General features: G+C 40.8%; 2 protein-coding genes across 4 annotated transcripts in view; one reads left to right on the top strand and one right to left on the bottom strand.

The window, feature by feature from the left end:
* The first annotated feature begins 4,836 nt into the window (after positions 1 to 4,836).
* Positions 4,837 to 23,593, top strand: part of MOB3B (MOB kinase activator 3B) — a 230,853-nt gene continuing 212,096 nt past the window's right edge. Inside the window, exon 1 of one of the 3 annotated variants that reach the window (XM_073021701.1) lies at positions 4,837 to 5,097. The gene's annotated coding sequence lies outside the window, so the exon portion shown is untranslated. The remainder of the gene's footprint in view (positions 5,098 to 23,593) is intronic. The other 2 variants (XM_073021703.1, XM_073021704.1) reach the window with 2 other exon arrangements.
* On the bottom strand, positions 5,104 to 23,340 carry IFNK (interferon kappa). The gene is made up of 2 exons (XM_073022225.1): positions 23,306 to 23,340; positions 5,104 to 10,414 (listed from the first exon to the last, which is right to left on the bottom strand). Exons 1-2 carry the CDS (start codon positions 23,338 to 23,340, stop codon positions 9,706 to 9,708), a joined length of 744 nt encoding a protein of 247 aa, XP_072878326.1. The 3' UTR covers positions 5,104 to 9,705.

The raw sequence follows: 23,593 nt of genomic DNA, 5'->3' as shown, positions 1-23,593 counted from the left end.
TCCCTCCCTTCCTCCCTTACCTTCCCTCCCTTCCTCCCTTACCTTCTTTTCACCCTCCCTTCCTTCCTTCTTTCTTCTTTTGCTTTCAACTTCCTTTTCTTGTTTCCTTTTGCTTTCTTTCTCTTCTCCCTTTTTTTCTCTCACTCTGGGTGTATGTAGTAGTGTAAAAAGGTTGACAGAGAAATCAAATATAACAGGAGCAAGGCCCTGAGAAAAGCACCTGGCATCCTGTAGGCAAACCATCGTTTCTAAAAGAAGGGACTGAGAGATTGAGGAGCTCAGGGCATTGCCAAATGAACAAGGCAAGCACATCTATTCAGTAACAAACAAACGGAAAATGGCCTTTCCAAATAACTGACCTATAAAACAGTCTTTTCACCAGAGTACCATAATTACTGGCCAACAGCAACAATGAAAAACATCTCCCAAACCAAGAAATATTTCTGGATTAAAAGCCATGAGATCTGGATTCTAACAAGTTGTGCTCCTCAAACTACAAGTACAAAATCTGGCTCTACACTAACAAGCTATGAGCCTCAAACTGGTGACTGGCATGTTTGGGTCTCCATCTCCTTCTCGGGGGTTGGGGTCTTAGAGACCCTTTTCCACACCCTGATTCTCTTACCAGTGTGTATGCTTTCCTTTTGACTTCTCATGCTGACCATCTGAGCAGTAGTGAGAAGCAATTTCAAATGAAAACATCGTTTATCGTGTGCTGAAAGAAACCAAAAAGAACACAGGAAAACAAAAAGACAATGAAAGAGAATGAAAATGTAATTCATTTTATTAAAAAGAAGAATTGTTCTTCTGGGACACTGGATAGAAACCTTGATAAGTTACTTAGCCGTCAGAAATCCTCTAACAAAGAAGAGAAGAGAAAGAAAGAAAGAGGGAAGAGGGCAGGATAAAAGAAAGAAAAAAGGAAGGGAAAAATGAAGGAAGGAAGTTATCTATTCATTTCTACAGAAACTCTGTTGAGCATTAGACAAGACTTAGGGAAAAATTAACTGAAACTTTTCCAAAAATCTTTTCAGAAGGATTTTTTTCCCTCTGAAAAGCATCATTAGGGGCTGTTAAATACCCAAGGCAAGCCTCTTTCATATTACTTACTGGACACGAAACACTAATGCAATTGAGGCTAGCCAGAGGCCATTTAGAAATTCAATAATTATTCAACCCAAGGGGCTTTCCAAATGGTGAAGTAGCTTCTTGAGAGGAAATTAATATTGAACAGTATATCAAACCTAATTGGAATCTTGAGAAAATAGTTCTGTGTAGGTAGAACAGCTAGAGGCTAAAGAATATCAGGTTGGATGATACCTTCATTTTTGTCTCTTGCCTTAATTATGATGTAAAGGGAAAAATCTTGTTTATTTTCTATGCCAGGAGGGTAGGGGGTGGTTTGGAGAGGTTCCAAGTTTATCAAAAACTACCTTCAGTCTGGCAGTAGAAAAGTTTACTTCCTTCATTTCTTTCCCACAGACATTCAAAGAGAGCTAAGGAGATACAAAAACCTTTTTTTCTGTATTTGCAAAGCTAGGCCGTTGGGAATTAATGACTGATTTGTTGGTGAGGGCAAGGGCATTGATCGCAAAAGCAGTAAAGCTGTGTTTCTCAAAGAGAGAAAGTCTATTTGAGATCTTCATTATTTTACTATTTAGAAGAGAAAGGGGCGTTATATCACGTTCGAAGCATCCAAGACTCACTAGCCTCTTCTCGATCTTTCTATGCCTTTCTGTATCAATTGCTTTGAAAGCACAACATTCCAAACCCATTGAGCACACAGTGGCCTGATTTTTCCATTTGTGAAAGGTGCTAAAGTCTCACTGTAGGATTAATGTCGGGGTCCAGGCTTGTAGATGTGACTCCGTTAGACTTTGGTTCTCCTGGCAACTAACCCTTTTTGGATCATATCTAAGCTGACCTGTTTCATAGTGAGAGAACTCCTCCCCATTACTCAGAGTACTGAGGCAGATCACAAGTGTACCACACCTGGTTAATGTTAAGCCAGAGCAGAAACATCAGGCTCATCTCTTGAGAAGAAGGGTCACTTGTTAAAGATACAAACTATTTTTTTTGAGATGGGGTCTCATTGTTGCCCAGGTTAGAGTGCAGTGGTGCAATCATAGCTCACTGCAGCCTCAACCACATGGATATTTTTAAATAAGAAAAAAATACCATCTAATAGAGAGATATGAAGGAGCACTGGGTCACTGTAAACAAAACACATTCTAAGAGCAGGAAGAAAGAGTATAGTCTCTCTTCAATAATTTTTTTTTTTTTTAACTTGGGAAAGAACATTCACTCTATTCCTATAGACTAGAAAGAAGATAATTGTCCATTATGATTCCAAATGACACTATCTTGTTCAGCTGTCACTGAAACAACTTTGAACACTGTCATACATTCTTCCCAGCTCCCGACCTCTGACCTTTTTATGCCTTAGTTCCACTTTCACAAAATGGGATTGATGTAATGTGCATTTCAGAGGAAATGACTATAGACATTTAGTGTCATTATAAATGCTGAGAAGTATGCTAGCAGAAATTATGCCTTAAGATCATATATGGATTCTTGTATGGTTTGAAATTGCTTAAAAGATAGATATGATCTCTAAAATGTATATATATATGATGTCTTATATATCTATATATAAGAAATATTTATATATCTATAAATCTATATATATATCGCATATATAAACTTGCTATTATTTGAATTGCCATTACCTCAGTGCTTAGGGGAAGCCATGCACATTTGTTTCTTTTCAGTACCCAGAGTTAATTAACATAAGTTATTACAGAAGTTCCCATAAGCATTGAGGCAATTTCTCTATACCTGTGACTATTTAACGTTTTGAAAACAAAACAGAAGCAGGTAAGGAGGAAGTATGCTTTACTATTGAAGATTTATTAGGTACACATTTAGATTTGTGAACTCACATTGCTTAGGATGAAAGAAAGGACTCTTGAGGATGTCTGCTGTTTGTTAGTGAACTGCCTGCAACAATTACAATTAGCACACACATGAGCACAATGAACTGGGTAGTCAGACTTAGCCAAAATAAACAGAAATAGCCTCTTGCCAAATTTACTTTCAGTAGCCCTTGAACTCTGAGCACTGCTGCCCAGAGCAATATGACTGTAGGTCCAAGTTCGTTAATGACTATGCAAATGTGCTTTCTTCATTTTTACTCTATTGTCATCTGTCTATTCAATGTTGCTATGGCGACATCTTTCCAATATCCCTGTGCTCCTTTGGTATCCTTTAAGGGGAAGCTGTAATGAAGTGGCTTGGCAAAAGAATCCTCTTGGAATTTTTTTTTTCAAACGCTACTGAAGACTAGCATGACTTTCCTCTTGTGGGAAATGTATACAGCATAAGTTGGAAATGACGGAAATTAATCTGTACTGACTTGGGCAAAGAATGTGAATGTTATTTATTCTATTCCAAACTACCTGAAAATATTCTTTCTGTTCCTAATTTGCAGAAGATAACATCTTAAGGGACACTGAAACTTGTGCGTGTATAACACATGATGGGGGCCCTTGAGCTCATGAGGGAGGGGCTACATGTGGGTGGGGTGAGAAGTATGCTGGAAAGAATGACAGGTGGTGACGCTGGAGCACTTACCATGTGACAGGTGTTACCCTAAGCATGTTGTATGTATTCCTTCATTGAATACCTGTATTATCCTTATTTTATAAGATGAGGTAACAGAGCTTCAGAAAGGTTAGACTCAGCTACTATGGGTCTGTCTGACTCTGATGTTCATCCTCTTAAAAACTGGGGCAGTTTGGAAATGAGATTCCTCGGTGATGAACAGAAATATTGCTTAGGGGCTATGTTTTTGTATCTGGCAGTTTTCTCATATTTGAGTCATATTCACAATCGATATCTTTACATTACACAAATGACACAGAATTAGAGTCATTTAATCCAGGGTTGATATCACTAAGTCATGACTATTTATTAAATGTTTCTTACAATATCTGAGATGACTTGATATTGCAAAAGATTTAAGTGATTTTAGAAGTTCTCACTTCATAGTTAGTTGCAGAAACCTCTTTTGGAGGAGGGATGTTTTCTCCATATATCTTAATTTCTACTTAATGTATTTCCACACGTCTTTGTAGTAAGAATGGTAACATGCAGTACTTCGTCATTTGGTACACTTCAACCAATATGCACTAAGATGTGATCATATGGGGAATAGAAAAATGTGAAAGACCCAATTCTTTTTCTGCAGAAGGCAGGAAGCTCATATTTGATTACTGTTACTATGAACTATAAAAACGTTTTAAATGTAGTTTACCCGTAACCATCACCCTGCAAGTGTGATATTGCTCCCCGCCAATTTACGGAGGAGAATACCGAGGCTTTAAGGTTGTAGACAGACCAAGACCACACAAGTAGAGAGTGGCGGGCTGTGGGTTGGACTTTAAAATCCATGTTCATCCATGACTCCCAGTGTGTTCTAGTAAATCCGCTAGAATCCGAGTATTTTCCAATGATTGATGCTCCGCTCTGTGTCAGGCAGTTCATGGTATCTTTAAACAATCAGAAAATTCTGGGGAAGGCAAACCGTTTCCCCCTCTCTAGGTGCCTTGAAAGTGGCCGTGGTAGACCCACAGATCATCCTTTCTGATCTGACTCCTTCTTCACTGCCCTGGCCCGAGAGTCAGTGTCTTTTCTGCAAAGCTGGAAGCCCCCTTAGACTGGTCATGTCCCATCTCTTTCCGGAGGGAAGATGATCCCAAAGACGACTTTTCTCCCCACGGAGCTGCCATTCCGCAGGCGGCCGCCAGGGGTCCCCGCTCGGCGTCCCCGCGAGACGGTCGAGCCCCGGCCGGCTGCGCGGCGCGCTGGGTGCATGTGGGGGCTGCTCCGGAGCGGCGGCGGCTGCAGCTGGAGCCAGGCGCTCGCCCGTCCGCCGGTTGGCTCGCTGGGACCGCGCGCACCGGCCGCAGAGTCCCTTGAGTGGATTGGGAAGCGACGCCCCACCTGCCCCGAGCTCACCATTTTCCTCTCGCGCTGGCTGCAGCTGACCCGGCGAAGGGAACCGACCGGGCCCTGGGCTGGAGGTAAAACCCCACGGTGAGTAAGAACCCGCTCCAAGCGAGGGGAGGCTGCGCAGCCGGGTGGCTGCTCGCCCCCGACCTCACCCAGGCGGGCGGCGAGGTGCGGGGCGCACCTGAGCGCGTGTGCAAGAAGGTGCGGGAGGCGGCGGACCGGCCCTCTGCCGGCCGGCCGCGGGCTTCCGGGGCTGGAGTCCACTTCAGACCCCTGCCGGCGCCTGGGCTTCTGGCCGGCTCCTTGTGTGCACTTCCCGGCAGGAACTAAGGTCGCCCACTTTCCACCCCGGGATCCGTGGCCTTTATTTGAAAAGATATAAATCAATAAGATCGTCCTTATTTCGGGGTGCAAGTCTCGGAGCCCATCCCCAGCCGCGGACGCATGCAGGGTGCGTGTTGGGCTGTGGGTGGCGGGAAGACAAACTTTTACAAATGTGCTCCCGGGCTGGGGGACAACGCTTGGGCGTCCTGATCCTGAGGGAGGAGTCTCGGCTTGGGGCAGCGTCGGGGAACTCCGCGCCGTAAGCCAGGTCGCCCCTGGGGCTGACGATGCCTCATGGAGGTGGGGAGCGTGTAAAGGCCATACAAATCGCTCTTAACTTTGGGGCCAACAACTGTCAAACATCTGGAATCCCAGCCCTCCCTTTCCCTGAACTGGGGAAGAAGGTGAAAACCCTTCCACTTTTCTTTGATTGCCCCTTCCCACCTTCAGACCCCTGCTGGGAGGGTAAAGCGCAGACCCCTGGCGCCTGACAAGTACCAGAGACCCTAAATCTCTCGGGATTCCCCCTCGCCCTCTTTCCTGACCCTTTCCCCTAACCCTCCCCGCAGGGACCTAGCGACGCAGCCGACTGAGATCGTGGCGAATGGCCTTTTGTTTCTCCGCGTTTCGCCTATTGTTTGCCTTTCCAACATCTGGCAGGGCTTGGGGAGAGAAGGAAGCCCCTCTGGTCCCCCTCCCCGGCCCCCATGCCAGATCCGGCAGGGGATCCCAGCTGGGGAAGCGGAGGAGCCCGACCCCAGCGAGGCCGCCCCACCCCGCCCTTGTGGTTAGAGGGCGGAGGGAAAGTTGTTCCTTCCCCGCCTCCGCTGCTGCCTGTGGCCCGGGGCGCATTTCTCAGATCTCAACCCAGGCGCGCCGCAAACGGCGCAAATCCGAGAAAGTGCTGCTTTCGAGACAGTGGAAGCGTGTTCCGCCCCAATCCAAAGTGTCCCGTGGTTGGTTCCAGAGGATTTCAATCTCTAGCCAAAGGCGTTGGGGCTGGGCTGCTGCTAGGGCAGTGGGAAGGGATCGGGGCACCTTTGGTAGGCGGAAAGCTGAGATTCTCGAGTCCACAAGTTTCCAAGGGCGGGAGGGCAGGCTAGTCGCCAAAAAGAGAACGGAGATGCAAATAACGAGGAAGCCTCCTGACGTTGCCTGGAAATAGTGGTGTGGTGGTTCACTCCGGAATGAACGTGGAGTTCTGGCTTTGAGTACCGCTCCAAGTTTAAATCTCAAGTCCCCTTTCTGCATTGTAGAAAAAGAGGACTCAGAGGACGCAACGCAGATACGGCCAGAGCACAGTTCCTGCTTCCACGTTCCCGCGAACAAGTGGCTTAGGATGGCCCTGAGTTCCCCTGTGGGTGCGCTTGCTGGGTTGCAGGCGGCCCTGTTTCCCTGCACAAGTTAGATGCTTATACATTGTGTTCATTCTTAGTGTGGATTATTGATTAAAGAACTGGGGCAAAAGCAAAGTAGCTACTCTGAGAAGGCAGGGTCCCCAGATGGTGCCCAGCGAGTTGTCTTGCCTCTGAGGGGAGGCTGACTGCGACTGCACCTGTTGCAACCTATACCTCCCCATAGCCTTGCAGTTGACCTGCTGTTGCCAGCTTTTCCTGTGGGATCCCCAGTCAGTCCCTCTTCCAAGGAAGCTCGATTACACTTTTGATTCCTCCTCAACCTAGGGGAAGAAGGAGGCTTCTTAGGAACATTATGATCCATGTACCCACTCAGACATTTTCAGTGGATACCGGAAGCTTGGCTCTGTTCGGTTCCGAGAGTTTTCCCTTTGCCAACTCAACAGGACTTTTGAGTTTCCATTTAACAAAACAGAAGTGAGGCTGCTAAGCCAGGAATGTGACACATAGAGCACCTTCTATAGTGATTTCTGGATATTATATCTCTTTACCTTCCCAACGGTGGAACCAGTAAGAGAAAAACAGCACCATCTTTGAACTACTGAAAGGCACTTTACAAACATTTCATTATGAAAATGAACCCCAAGGAAAGATTCCTTTGAAATTTAGGAGCAGCAACCCAGAAGCAACAAAAAAGACCATAGTTACTCAAGAAGTACCCAAAGTTACATTAACAAGGTAAAAGAGCATTTCTTGTTTTGGCCTACCCACTAAGGAAAACAGAGTAATTATAATGGAAGTTAAGCTTGTACCGTTTCTTTTAGAATTAAAAATCCCCCCAAAAATCATTATAGGAAAAATAGAAAATACTGATAGGTGAAAATGAATATTAAAGGGGTAGATATTATAAACAAGGTTCCAGTGAACAATCTTATCTATCTGTTTCCTTGGAATAAATTTCTGAAGACGTGATACCTAGGTCCCAGGGACTGATGCATTCTTTAGGATATTGAAGAGTGCCATATTTCCCTGTAGAAAACATGTCCCAGTTTACTTTCTTCCCAGTAATGCACAAAGGCTCCTGTGTCCTATACCTTACACCTCACTCGCATTTTATGTTGTCATTCTTCTTCGTTTCTGTCATACTGATGGGAGTGTCTTGTCATCTTATTATGCATTTAAAAATGAAGTTAGATTAAACATTTTTCATATTGTCTGTAGTATTTCTTCCTTTGTGATGTCAGTTTGTGCCCTTGCCTTTTTTCCAGTGGAGATGTTATCCTTTTTCTTTTGATTAGATATGCTCTTAAAAAAGCATAGTGTTCTAACTTCTACCCCTACCACACAATCAGAAAATCTGTGTTAACTGGAAGTGCTCAGCTTTCTCAGCCATTCTCTTTCCTTCTGGATAGCAAACACTTGGCAGAACTGCAACCATAAATGACTAAAGTAATTGATATCATTCCAGTAAAGCTATTAGAGAGAACAGGCAAAGGCTTTATTAGAGAAATTCATGAAAAATAGCAAGTGTATATTTTATGCTTAGTAGCTTGCATGTCCTAACTCCTTAACAAGCTTGTAGTACTATTTTTAATTTGGAACAACTCTGCTGATAGTTATTTTTACTAAATGGTTTGCACTAACTCATTTTATTGTCTGATCCTTCTACTGATAGCCTGCATATACCATGATCCACAATTTGTTATTGTTGTTTTAAACATTTCTTCTAACTTCTTGGCTGAAATTTGCCTCACTTTTATCATAAGATTTTCTTTGGCTATAACATTTGAGCCCTGCACTTGGAATAATCTTGAATCTGAACAGTTTGGCAGCATGTTCTTAATGGCATGAGCAGGAAATGACTTTCAAGGGCAGAACCAGGTACATTGCAGGTACATTTCACCCTTTTTTTGTGCATTTGCATAGCCACAATCTCTGTTAATTCTTGCTTGAAAGTAGATGATTCTGAAATGGGGTAGAGGCGAAAGAGGAAGAGAAAATCCATGTCAGCCAGGTGGTGAATTAATATAGCTGAAGGGCCATACTAGAAAAGTAAATAATCTAGGTAATCTGACTTCAAAGTAACTTTTTAAAAGATAAAAAGATAAAAGATATTAAAGTATTATGTATTATTGGAATAGCTAGTTAAATTAACTCACAGAATGTGGTCTTCTAACTAGGAACATCTAATGTAAAATCGTTCCATATTATGACTCCGGACATTTTATTTCAGGCACATGAAAAACAATAAAAGACAGATACTGTACTATACTTTTCCACAGCATTTTCCATGCCTTTAGATGTAGGAATCAAACCATATACATCAGGAATTAAGAGTGTGCTACATTAGAATCACAGCCTCTCAAAGGTTAAATGAGAGCTTAATGGTCATCTAAGTCAACCATCCATCCAATTTCACTATGGATCTTCACTCTTAAAGTGATGAAATACCATTCTACAAACGTCATCAATTCAAACAAACCAAGCTGAGAAGGAAATGGGCCAGAAATGTCAACCTTTTTCCCCTGAGCAGGAGGGGAAAAATACAAGGGTATTGACTCTAGGGAGCATGTATAAGCTCTTTAAATGTGCTGAGTTTTCATAGGATAAACAATGTTGGCAGCAAAACAGTTAAGTCATCGAAATGTTATCATTTTGCAACATTCTCTGCTCCCTATTCTCTAGCCATTGTCTTGGTGAAGTTCACAGGTGGTATAGCAAAGCTCTTTCAAAATGACCCAAGAAAAGAGGAAGAGAGAATAGAAGATGATGGAGAGGGAATCTTATTCCTTTAAACCTGTCTTAAAGACTTTCTAAGGAGACTCTTGGTCACCCAGAGGATGGTTGGCATTACCTCTCCTTAGAGAGGTGAATGTCCCTGATGTTCTGAGACTACCAATCCAACTGAGGACAGGCTTACAGGATAGCACAATAACCCTTAAAAAGAAGATGGAGGAGGAGAAGGAGAAAGAGATTTTGGAGGGAAAAGGAATCTTAATTCCAAAAATATACCTTATTTCCTCCTGAATAGAGCTGTGAATTTGTAAAAGTAGTACAAACATCTTCTGATTTCCACTTGGACAATCTCCCAGGCACAGTCACTGTATTTCTTTTCTTTCAGGAAATTGTCTATCCTGTTGAAATATCTCCTCAGTTCGAGGTTACTCAGCTGGGGGACCCTGGCTTCTGAGGGTTTCATCTCATTCTCTTTCATTTCTTTCATGTCTTCATTTTCATTCTTGTCTTCCTCCAAGCATTGGTTCAGGTACTCTGCTTGCTGATCAAGTCCTATTTGGATTTGTTTGACGTGTCTCTCTTTCCAAGATTTGAAGGTGTGTTGGCTGAAGATGTTGAAGGTCTGTAGGGACATTTCATAGAAGGCTTTCTTGATGTCCCTCTTCATATGCTGGGTGTATTGTAGAAACTCTTGGGGCAACTCAAAAGCTATGTTTTCTCGTAGACATTCTACAGGAAATGAATTGCTCATACTACTCAGAAGTCTCAGATTTTGCCAGGTGACTCTTCTCAGGTGAACATTCAGTAAGTTACAGTCCAGGGATAGGGTGCCAGCAATGAACATACCCATAAGGAACTCAAGCCACAGACACTTTTGAATCATGTCAGGTATGGTGCTTATTTTTTGTTGTTGTTGTTGTTTCAAGCTAAAAAAAATCCAGAAGATGTGGATTTGACAATGATGTTTTAAGTACTCCTTCACGTGCCTTTATATACCTGAATATCTTCAGCAGGAGGAGTTTTCTCATTCGTCATTTTACAGTTACGAAGGTTGCGGCCCCTTTCCTTTGCCTCCAAGGCTTTTTTTTTTTTTTTCTTTTTCACTTTGGGTGACTATGCTGACTTTGGAAGTGATACCTGTTTTTTTTTTTTTTCCTGAAAAATGAGCAAAGTATTACCATCGTGTTACCTTGATTGCCTGGATGATCCATCCCAGCACTAAGGAATCATCATAACAAGACTGATTTCAGAAAGCCAAAAGCTGAGTCCATGCACTCACTCACTCACTCACCCAAATCTGTTACATAAGAGGGAGTGATACTTCATGAAAATATAGTTTTTGTACCTGGCGCTATAGCCAAACATCCTGTCTCATTGAGTTAATCATAGGCATTGACCAAATGACTGTGATTATTTGATTGCTAGGTCACCAGAGCACAATATAGTTTAGGTTTTTCCGATTTTGTTAAATTAAGCTTCTATATTTGGATATTTTCTCTTTTTGATTTTTCTGGATCCCCAAAAAGATGAAGAATAGAGTTGGTCAATTTAGCATGGCACTCACTAAGTAGAAGACTAAGCTGGCTTGGTTTTCTGTTGCATTAGAAAATATTGATAATCTCTAAATATCCTTTTCTTCAGTTAAATTCATCCTTGACTTAGCCTTCCCTATGCCTCTGATACCTTCCTTAAAAGTCCTGGAGGGGGTTTTATATTTGAGAATATCTTTCTGCCTCATTAACTTCTCTCTTGTAGTATCATTTTCTTTTTTTTTCTTTTGTGTTTTTTTTTTAGATGTAGTTTAGGCAGTATTTTAAAACTTTTGCTTGATTGCTTGATTATTATTTCTTCTTGCCTGGTGGCTCTGGATTCTGTAAAGGCTTTTGTTTGCTCCTGTGTTTGTTGTGCACTGAGAAGGTATGTGAGTAGGAGGTCACCCATTTAGCTAAGTGAATTCCTAGCTGGACCAATGTTACTGTGGTAATGATGGCTGTCTATTGTTTATGGTTTTTACTTTGTTTGACCAAATAACCTTCCTCTGATTATGGTTAAAGCAAATGGATTCTTTTCTCCAGGAAAGTAAAATGGGTTGTCATTAAACAAAGGTAGCTTATTATATCTTCTTACAAAAAAAAGATATACACTAATTTGCAATTAAGTCATTGTACAATGGCAAATAGCCACAGTTCCACAAACATGACAGACTTTCATTGAAAAGTTGGCTTAAAAAGTTCTTGTCTAAATCAGTTGACTGCGCCAAAGGCTAATTGTGGGTAAGTGGAATTTCTTAAAATCCTGGCTTTTGGGAAAGGTTTCTATTTCCTATGAAAAATAAATTATATATATATATTATTCTACATGTTCTATCTACATAAATTCTGATTTCATGGGCAGATTTCTTGGGGTGACCAAATTTTGAAAAATATTAAGAAAACAAGCCCTTTTATATAGCATTATAAATTGACACAACCTTCCTAGACAGGAAAGTGGTGACATGGATCAAAAGCCTTAAAAGTGTATATAGTATTTGACTCAGCAGTTGTTCCTCTAGGAATTGATTCCCCAGAAATAATGATGATGCCCTTAAAGACTTAGCTGTAAGAAAGTTTGTCACAGCAGAAAATGGAAAACAATTTTAATGTTCAGCAATAAATACTTAGTTACGTAAGCCATCAGTAGAAAACATATATGTAAGCACTAAAAATTATGTGTGGGAATATATTTGGTCACTTGGATAGATACACTTTGTAGCTTAAAAAAACAAGCTTATATTTGCATATAGAGGCTGACACCACTTTTGTTAAATATAGACACATGCATATATAGAGAGAAAAAAAGTCTTGATATATATGCAAAAATTTTGAGTCATTATCTCTAACTGGAAGAATAATGGGTGGTTTTTATTTTTATATTTGTATTTACCTGGATTTTTTTAAGTTTTCTGTGGTCAGCAAGTATTTATTTTTCTTTTTCTTTTTGAGACGGAGTCTTGCTCTGTCGCCAGGCTGGAGTGCAATGGCGCAATCCCCTGCCTCAGCCTCCCAAGTAACTGGGATTGCAGGCACGCGTCACCATGCCTGGTTAATTTTTTGTATTTTAGTAGAGATGGAGTTTCACCATGTTGGCCAAGACGGTCTCGAGCTCCTGATCTCGTGATCCAACTGCCTCAGCCTCCCAAAGTGTTGGGATTACAGGCGTGAGCCACCGTACCCGGCCAAGTATTTCTTATTTAATAAGAGAAGGCTGTTTTTAAAAGAAGATACATTAAAAAAGGAAAAATTATTATACATCTGAAATGTGATCAATACTACTTTATTTGTTTAAACATTTCTACTCTAGAGTATTTTGAAAGAAAATGTGGATTCTCCCTAAGGCTCAGTTCCAATCAGTTGATATGAATAACATACAGTATGTGGGAATATACTATTCTTGCAGCCATGTTTATGCATGTATATATACTTATAATTACACACACACACATATACACACACACACAGATTCTATAAAGTGCAAAGCCTCTCTGAAGGCCATAGCTTTTTACATACCTCATATAACTTCTCTACCTAAAACTTCTTGAACTGTTCCAATTAGAACTGCTCATTCCCCATTTTGCTTTTACAATGCCTTGGCCTCCTTAACCATGGGTTTAAAAAAATAGATAATTGTATAACTGTTGGTCTCCCAATTTAGTGCATTCCCTCACTTCCCTGAAATTGCCCATGGTGCTTAGTATACTTTTCACTAGTTTGAGACAGTTCAGTGATACTAATCAAGCTAAAAGATTGTTCAGTTCTGTTACTGTGGTAAGTTCTGCTCGTAGGTGTTGGAGATGACTGCACATTTGGCTATTGTCAGTCATCTTAAAGTTGCCTGTATTTTCGGCCATGCACAGTTTTGTCATCTTTAGCCCTCTCGCCCCAAATTTCCTCCCTTTACTGTAATTCCATATTATATTCTCATTTATCTAAAAATGTACTTTTATGTTTATGACATTTCGGTCACTGGTGTAGGTCCTGAAGAAGGAGGAAGAAGTTGTAGTGCATGGTCTCAAGGAGCCTGTGGTTGAAGAAGCAGGCATGTTCTGAGTGTTTTAAGCAGGAGGAGTAATTCTTAGGGTTTCCCAAGAGCATGGACTCCATTCCCCATGTTCTGGAACGTTAATAGATGCTGATGTTGACAATATTCATGACAAGGAAAGATGGCTGGCATACACACCTGTCCCTCTCCCACCATTAGGATTGCCTGTCTTCGCAAATAAAAATATAGAACACTCATGCAACATTTGGGACATACCTACTAAAAAGTCATTCATTGTTTTTCTGAAACTCAGATTTAACTGGGTGTCTTTATTTTATCTGGCAACCCTATCCACCATGCAAGCTCCCACTGACCTCTCAGAGCAGAGCTCAGACGTGACATCCCCTGCAGAAAGCCATTCCTCTGCTACTTTTCCTCCTCCTGCAGAGTTGCATTTGATTGCATTTCTCTATGCTGGCTTTACATGTGCACATAACCCTAACAAGTGTACATGGCAAAGAGGTCACCTGTCATACTAAAACAAAATAATACTGACACACACAAACATACACACACTGTACACTCACATATAATCACTCTGATTAGAAGCATTATTGAATGATCAGTCACTAGTCATACCTCTGTTCTGTTCTGTAAATACCAGAGGTATTGAATGTATCTCAAAAATATAATCAGAAAATTGAAAACAATGACAGTGTAAGGAAACATTTTGACTCCTAAATTTGTCTGGCATAACTGCTCAGTTTGTCATCAGCAGGCTATGTACTGACATGCTGACATGGTTTCCGTGATATCTGTTCTTATTTCCCTGGCATGACTTCAGATCATTTATACATGTTCAGGCTTTCCTCAGAGGGAGGGCTAGTTAGCAGAGGCTGCTCTGTTGCTTATGGAATTGTGTGGTATCTATGTGGATTATGAGGTTAACTGTAATGGACAAGGCAGAATTTGACAAAATGGAGATGAGACATTTCAGTCTAGACAATATAGCTGTGATTCAGTTGAGGGGCATTTGGCATCTGCTGATAAGATTTATTGCTCTCCATGAAAAGACAAGTTTCGAATCAGGGCAAGAGTAACACATTGATCATCCATATTACTCAATCCTTGAATGTACATTGTTCCATTTGTAGGGCCATTAGGCGGTTGAGCCCAGTAGAGAGCCCAGGAAAGGGAAGCCTTGTGTCCAGGCCTAGCAGTACTTCCCATGGGACACGCAGAGGATGGTCACCACAATGTTTTGTGCAGTTATTTTATCCTCAGACGAACCCAGTCACCTCTGGCAACTTGATGTTTCACTCATTCTCACTGCCTCAGCATTGTGGTCAGCCTCATTTGGAGCCAGCTTGTCTTCTGGTCCCTTTCTTGGCTCTTCTCTTAATGATGATCCTGATAGAGAAACTGATAATGACTATACAGGGAATACCGTGAATATGTGCATATGGTAAAAATTCAAACACCTCAGGGCAAGTGAAAGCTTTGCTTAACAGCTGGGCCTCATGTCATCCTCCTCTCCTCCCCTGCGGCAACTACAGTTATCAGTTTGGTGTGTGTCCTTGTTTGATACCTTTCTTTCTACTAAGCAATAAGTTCTATGAGGGAAGGTATAACAACTGGCTCGTTTGCTTTCTCTTAAATGCCCATAGGGAATAGGAGAGACCTGGATCATATCCATGGGTGGCAGTAGGAGGACTTGTATATATATATTTTAAATTGACAATAGAGGATTATAAAAATTGTGATATGCTTTGAGGTTGAATCCTAGAAGTATATCTTTGTGACTGTATATAGGATATCATTTGGAGATGATGTTAAAAATCTATATCATCAGCCCTTTATGGATATGAGGTCCAGGATAAATGGTTCACCAGACCTGGCCTGTGAGAGAGCCAGGCTATCACAGCACCTGGCCCATAGTAGGTTCTTAATAATTATTTGTTGGGTAATCGAATGATGATAATGAAGCCATGTCTTAATGGCAGTAAAGTTATTTGATGGTTTAGTTCTTTTTGTGTAGGGATATGGGGAGGACAAAGTCAGACATTGGGGAAAATTGAGGCATTTACAGAGTGGTAGATGGCAACTTAGGTGTCCATTTAATGTCCTGTACTACTTCTGGTGCATTCTCCTTGGGACTCCCCAAGGCTGGTTAGATCATGAGCACTTTTGTACCTCTCCTCTAGTGATATCACACAGTTTTGTATTGCTTGGGTGATTCATATTTCTTCCCCTCCAGAAGAAAAACGTGTCTTTCTTAGTTTTGTATCCGTGGCACCTCTTACACAGTAAATGTTTGTTTAATCAAAAACTGCCGTGTGACTTCTTATAGTTCTCAAATCTGATTGAGTTATAACCTGTATAGGCAAAACTGCAAGAAGTTCTAAGTCCATTCCTCTCCACCACCCCCTTTTGCCGCTTTTTTGTACACGATGCTCCCTGTAGCTGTCGTTTAATTGTATCAATCTTAGAGGGGCTTTTTGGACAAACTAATATCCAGTTGTCTTTTCCAGCCCAACTGAAGATTATGCATGTAGTAACTTCCCGCCTAGGAATAATTTGAGCTGTTAGAAAAGAATCTCTGATAAAAAGAAATGTAGCGTGGTGGAATAAGTATTTCAGTAAATAAATGTGCACCATCAGTAAAACCTACTCTCTGTTTTAGGATTACCAAAACAGCCTCCATCCCCATCCTCATTTCAGTGTTGATTTCCCTGGGTCCTTTTGAGCCCGAATGGGGCTTTTGCTTCTGAGGGTGTTAGTAAGAATTTCAGATGGCAGGCATGAAAGATGGATGTCACCTACCAGAATAATCCTTCTCTTTACTCAGTGAATATATGTGGATTTTTTCCTAGACCATGTCCAGTAGTGGATATCTATTATGCTAGATAATAGTTGGGAAGAAATGATGAGAGTGCAGTGGATGATGGACAGAAATGTCTTCTTGTCTTTAAAAGGAGTTGGCTTTGTAGAGATGAAGACAGTGTCTTCTTTTAATTACTGTCAGCTTGCATGTGGTCATAAGGTTTCTTGACATTTCTGAAGAACAAAGAAAGGTATTATGATAGAAAAATTTAAGTTGGCCTTACTTAGCCTGGCAGAGGATTCACATGCTGCAAATTTAAGGATTTCTTAAGTGTCTTAACAATGCCTGAGGTTGGGGGTGGTATCTGGGAATAATCTTCTAAAGCAAGGGGGTGGAGTAAGGGGGGAGCGGTCTCTTTTCTTCCTGCCAGCCTCCCTCCTCCCAGGTATCCTGAGAGATGCTAGACTTTTTCCAATGTCTGAAATTAAGTTATTTATATACTCACTTACTTGTTTTCTTTGTTTTCCATTTTATCCCTGGTGTTTAGCACACAGCATACACTTGATAAATATTTACTGAATGAATAGGTATGCATTTCATTATTTTATCTTATGAGTATATTCTAATCTAAATTGAATATCAGATCAGTTCAGTAATTCTACCTCTTTTTTTGTTTTGTTTTGTTTTTTTTTCTGAGACAGAATCTTGCTCTGTCAGCCAGGCTGTAGTGCAGTGGCAGGAACTCTGCTCACTGCAACCTCCGTCTCCCGGGCTCAAGCAATTCTTTTGCCTCAGCCTCCCGAGTAGCTGGAATTACAGGCATGTGCCACCACGCCCAGCTAATTTTTGTATTTTTAGTAGAGACTGGGTTTCACCATGTTGGCCAGGCTGATCTGGAATTCCTGACCTCAGGTAATCCACCTGCCTCGGCCTCCCAAAGTGCTGGAATTACAGGTGTGAGCCACCATGCCCAGTCAATTCTACTTCTTGATAGAACCGTGTAACTTTGAGCAAGTTGCTTAAGCATTCTGTGCTTTATCTGTAAGCAAGGCTAATAATAGTACCTATTTCAAAGTGTGATTGTGGAGATGTAAAGTGCTGAAAAAGTACCTAGTATATAGAATGTGCACAATAAATGATAATTATCATCATCATCTGTTGCCTACAGTGTTAGACACAATGCTAAATTCCAAGAATACAAGGGCAAACCAGACAAATATAGTCCCTTGCAGAGGTTCCTGGAGGCAGTGATACCTACTCTTAATCTTAAAAGGCAAGAGTTGATGAGAGTTTGAACTAGGAGAGTGATAGCAGGTATCAAGAAGATAATTACTTAGAAGGTAAGGTTGGCAAGTTTTGGAAATTGATTTGGAATGGGAGGCAGAGGTGAGAAGGAGGAAACAGACTAGGGAGAAACTCAGTTTTCTAGCTAGGTATATGGTTGTGCCACCAACTGAGAGATAGCCTATGGGAGGAGGAGCAGGCTTAGGGGAACAACTGGTGAGTTCTGTTATAGACAAGTTGCTTTGAATTGTCTGAGATAGCTAAGTGGAGATGTCTATCCAGCAGTTGGATATATGGCTTAAACTAGAGCAGAAGACTGATGCTGGCAGGAGAGATAGATTTGAAGGTATCCACAGAAGCTTTAAGTAATAAGACTATGAGAACCAGTGGGTCTGTCCAGAGACAATATATAGGGAATGGAATGAAGTGGGTCTGTGTCAGAACCCTAAGAATATGCTATGTTACAGTAGGCAGCAGAAGAGGAAACTGGAGAGGATGGTCACAGGCATAAGGAGAATGAGGATGGAATATTCTGTTTTTTGTTTTTGTTTTTTTTGTCTCTGCATCTTTGCCCAGATGACTCCACAGAATTCTCATCATAACACTGTAATCCAGCTATTCTTAGTTAAGCTCTATTTGCCAATGTTGATCTAGACCTAATGCCCTCCTGTTGATGTGATTCTTTAAGCTCAGAAAGAAGAATTAACTCATTGAAGTCTACAGTCAAACCCTTTGGGCTATTTTAGTATATGCCTCCCCTGAAATACATCTCACTGCCAGGCATGCATGTGCGGAGTTCTTGGCAGTCGCCACTTGGACTGCAAGTTCGCCTGGTTTCTTTACTTCTGCCACTTGCGCTGTAGGAGTATGGGGATGAATTCATTTCCCAGGGTTGCCATAACAAATCACCATAACCTAGGTGGCTTAGAACAATGAAAATTTATTCTCTCATAGTCCTAGAGTCTGGAAGTCCAAAATCAGAGTGCCATCAGGTAATGCTCCTGCCATAGCCTCTAAACAAGAATCCTTCCTTGCCTCTTCTAGCTTCTGGTACTTGCTGATAGTCCTTAGTGTTCTTTGGTTTCTAGATGCATCATCTCTGCCTCCATAGTTACGTGACATTCTTCATGCATCTGTGTGTCCCTTCATGTGGCCCTTCAATGGCCTTCTTATCAGCACACTACTTGTTACACTTAGTACCTACCCTAATCCAGTATGACATCTTCTTAATTTGATTACATTTGCAAAGACTTTTGTTTCCAAATAAGGCCACATTATAGGTATTGGGGGTTAAGTATATTTTTATACTTTTTATACTTTTTTATATACTTTTTATACTTTTTATTTTATAACTTAAGTATATTTTTTGGGGAGACACAGTTCAATCCATGACAGGGGATATGGTACAGGGAGTCTTAATGGAGAGAGGATCTTGCAACAAATCTAGCCTGTTGGAAAGAATGCCTTGGAGACATTGAGCTAGTGTGGAAGTGTTTAACTATAGGTCTTTGTTAGACAGAAATGTGGTATATGAGTAGATAGTGTTAGTTCTTATAAGCCTGTCAACATGATAAGCCAGACGTTGTCTTTAAGTATTCTTTGGTAAGAATCTGTTTAGCTATTAATAATAATAAAGAATAATTTTAATTTAACAATTATTAAGTGCCAATGCTCTAAATACATTCTCTTTAATTCCCAGTTACTATACAATGTACATGATACTAGCTCCAGTTTAAAGAGGAGGAAATGGAAACTGGGAACTATAGAGCAACTTAACCAACGTCACAGAGCTAGAAACCCACAGAATCAGGATTCAAAACTACATCTGTCTGAGGCCACATTGTCTTTTTACAGGACTAGGGTCGTAAAGGGTTTGGGTTAAAATCCACTGTGTGTATCTATGCACTAATAGCCATTTTCATTCTCAAAATAATTTGAAACCATTTATAGAAATATATATGATACAGGAGAACAAAGATTAGTTAAAGAAATCAGAACTGAGGGAAAACAAGAGTGAAAAAGCAAGATGAAGTCAGGGGCACAGTTCAAATGTAAGAACACATGCCATAATGTCCAGTGTCAGTAGTATAGAGGGTTGCAAATCTCAGGACTTCCTACAAGGAAAGAGATAATATAATCTGTTAAAGTATTTATAGTATCCAAAAGGCCAAATGAAGCAACAACAAAACTAAGTCTTCAGGAGAAGCAAAGCTTTCCTTGGTACTGAGTTCTGGGAGGAATTTCTCCTGTGGGCCTTCAAAGAGGGAGCAGCGTGAGATGTCCTGAGCAAAGACCCTAGTAACTTCTTTACAGGAGTTACCACTAGCACATGCATGGAAGGGCTAATTCTTACAACCTCCCTCCGTGCAGGCTGCTGTCTCCTTGCCAACAGGCATGCAGTTCCTTGGCAGACATTCTGCAGAGGTTGTTGGTTTTTCTCATGTTGAGCTACAGAAAGGACTTCAGCTGCTCTGCTGGCTTGGGATAGCATTTCTTCATCATGGCCCAAAGTGGGGAAAAGCGTGGTCACACATGTTGGCATTCTCAGGGGTGTTCAATGTGGAAAGACTGCCCTGACATTTAAAGAGCCCTTGCCTAGATCTGATCCTGCATTTCCTATTATATATACAGAGGAACTTCTGGAAAAATAATCTGTAGGCACAACTCTCTTTAATTTAGTTAGAACTGGGAAAACAAAACTATTCTGTCAGATTGACCCAGTGTCATAAACAAGAATGAAGTGCGTGCTGGATTTCCACACTGTCAGAGGTTTGATTAGCTCTATGTCCTCTAGAGGAATAGTTCCAGATATAGGAATCTAAGGAAGCAACTTGTGGTCTTTTTTTTGTTGTTGTGTTTTGTTTGTTTGTTTGTTTGTTTGAGCTTGTGGTCTTATTCTGCATTGAGTTGACTTTATTTTCTCTGAAAGAGCTTCTTCATAAATTGGATGTTTTAAAATTAAAAACCAGGATAGCCTTATGTATTCAAATATTATAGCTAATTAAATACTGGGATATCCTCTTGAAATTACTAATCTTGCATAATTGAGTTTTTTTCCTTTAAGAGTAGAACTCACTGTGTGGAAAGAGCCATATGAATGGTCCCAGAGTTAAAGCTTCTTTATATTCCCAGGAGAGATGTACTTAAGGAGAAATTGGGATTGCCCTATATATATCCCTGCCAGAATCACTCATTGCTAAATGTGATAATACGGCTTCTCATGGATGGTTCCAGTTGTTGGGTCAAATAATTCTGAAAGTATCTACTACATGTTTTTTCCATCCATCCACCCACCCATCCGTCTGTCCATCCATCCATCCATCCATCCATCCCTCCATCCCTCCATCCATCCATCCATCTGTTTATCCATCCTTTCATCTCCAAGGAGGTGATGCCTGACACAGGTAGTAAAAAAAAAAATGGGGGAACTTCATGTCCTCATAGTGTGTCCAAGTCTTCAAACAATAACAATAAAATTACAGGGCTTTATAAGTGCTATAAAGCAAATAAACAGGGCAAGAAGGTAACTAGGGGAGGTGATGGATGAGCTAAGACCTGAAGGGTGAAGAGCAGTCAGCTGTGCACAAAGCTGGAAGGAAGCATTTTGGACAGAGGGAACAGCAAGTTCACAGGCCCTGATGGGCAGAGCTCAGGATATTTAAGGGATACAAAGGAGATTAGTTGGGCTGGAGTGAAGGGAATGGAGAGGTTGGTACTAGGATAGGTTGGGACTGGCAGGCACAGCAGGCCATGATGGAGTTCCAGTTTTATTCTAAGACCAGTTAAAACATATGAAAGCGTTTCAAATAAGAGAGTAGTATGATATGATGTGTGCTTGAAGGAGATCCCTTTGGGGACCTTGTAGGGGAAAAATTTGGAGAAGGGGCTAGAGTAGAAACAAGGAGGCCAGGTCGAGGGCAGATATTTCAGTAGGCCTGGTGAGAGTTGTGACCTAGATTAAGGTGGGAGCAGGAGAGATGGAAAGAATAAGACTGGTATGAGGCATGTTGTTAGTATGTTACTTAGGATGTATTTGGGTTGAGGTTAATATCTGTGATCACGAAAGGCAGTTTTCCAGAAGTACCATTGATAATATATTTGATTATGAGATCTTTACTGAATTAACATGATAGTTTTTTGGTAATCAGTAAATAATCTCATTTGGCATTTGATCTTTAACTGGATGGCCTTAAACTAGGTTAGCTCCCTTATACTTTAGCCAATGATATAAATAATTTACTTAATTGGTCTTAGGTTGAGGTTGAGGTTTGAATTTCCCAGGTTTGGCCTGAGGCTTAAATTTCTTAGAGTATCCCCTGATGTACTTTTCTGTGTGTGCACAGAACAAATCATCTTCCTATACATTATAACATTTAGATAAAATAAGGTTTTTCATGATTGATTTAAACCATGGATAACTACAGTCAAATCATAATGGAATATAATCATATAATTATGAAGTTAAGAAAGTGATCCCAATCTATTATTTACTAAATATAGATGAGAACCTAGAGCTGACAATGCCAATTCTAATTTGGTTTGAAAACAAAAACTCAGAAATGTCTATCTGCACTAATGCTCCTACACAAACTATACCCTCATGAAACAGTAGTGTTTAATAGGGTGAATCAAGATGTCCCCACTACTGGAGTCAAGCAATGCTAGCCTTTCTTGTGTCACAGAAAAACTAAATGAAATGAATTTTCTATACTTTAAGGTTGAAACATAGAAAATTCAACCTTTAGCAATATTTTTATTAAACTTTTGGCATTTCTGATGGTTTACTTAAAGTAGAACCTAGTTTATAATGATACCTTAAGTTTTAGATTATTTAGTTATTTTATGAGCTAGTGCCTGAGTCTGTGACTTGACACACAATAATTCGATTTATTATTTTTATAAACTCATAATGTTCTGCAAAAATCTCAGGACTTCCAGATGCTTCAGACACCAGCTACTGTAAAAAACATCCAAAATTATAGGATGGCCTAAACATGAAAGAAGCATTCCTCATGTGTACCCAGCTCAAAACCAGGGTACTTGAGCTGCAGTTGGGTCTCTATAAGAGTTGTCAGGAACATAGACCCTTTCCCTCTTGTGGCCCTGCCATCTTCCATGCGGCTTCCTTTGTCAGGCTGGAGCAAAGGGGCAGGAGCATGGAGGAGTGTGCATGGGAAGGTAATATGGGTAATATGGTTAGGCTTAGAGGGGCACACAACACTGTCAGTCCCATTCCATTGGCTGGAACTTAGTCACACGGCCACAGCTAAGTGCGAGGGATGCCAGGAAATGTAGTCAGGTGCCCAGGAAGGAGAGGGAATAGTTTGGTGAACAGTTAGCCTGTCTTTGGTCTATTTGGAAAAGCAATCTAGAAATCAAAATGCATTGAGGCTGGTGTAAGTTAGATCAGGGGGTTGGACTGGCATAATGGGGCACATTATAGACGCCCAATAGAGATTGAAAAAAAAATCCTTCTGGAGAGAATTGGAGTTGTCAGCCATAGGCAGCTTTCTAGTGATTTCTTTTCTGAAAGAGTACAAGACGTACTATTGAAATGAAGGATTTAAATTTTTTTTCAAGGTTACATAAATAAGAAGGTAAATGATGAATTTGCTATTTTTTTTAAAAGCATCCTTTCCTTGGAAGAAAACTCTGGTAGGATGGTAGGATGGTACTGTCATTTGCTTTCTTTGAAAAGCAGAACCCATGGAACTTGTTTCTCACAGGAGCCAATATGTAGATCCTTCAGTACCATCCGCAGCTGATGCTACACTGGGCCTGAACCATGCGTCGAGCACAGTGTTACCAGTGAATGCATTATTTCACTTTTATCACCGACAGAATGCTGCAGGATGGATATTCTTATCCCCATTTTATGGCTGAAGAACCAAGGCTGCAAAAAGTTACATAACCTGGCAAAGTTCACACCGAACTAAAGGCTGCCTGATTTTCTATTAAACTGTGATTTAAGTATAAAATAAAGGGTTCTGAGTGTCTCATGTTTTTCTTTCTTTCTTTTTTTTTTTTTTTTTTTTTTTGG

The sequence above is a fragment of the Chlorocebus sabaeus genome, chromosome 12 (genome assembly GCF_047675955.1).
Source record: "Chlorocebus sabaeus isolate Y175 chromosome 12, mChlSab1.0.hap1, whole genome shotgun sequence".
In the NCBI taxonomy this organism is placed as follows: Eukaryota; Metazoa; Chordata; class Mammalia; order Primates; family Cercopithecidae; genus Chlorocebus; species Chlorocebus sabaeus.
Note: the sequence above shows the minus strand (reverse complement) of the source record. Positions and strands in the feature narration are given on the sequence as shown.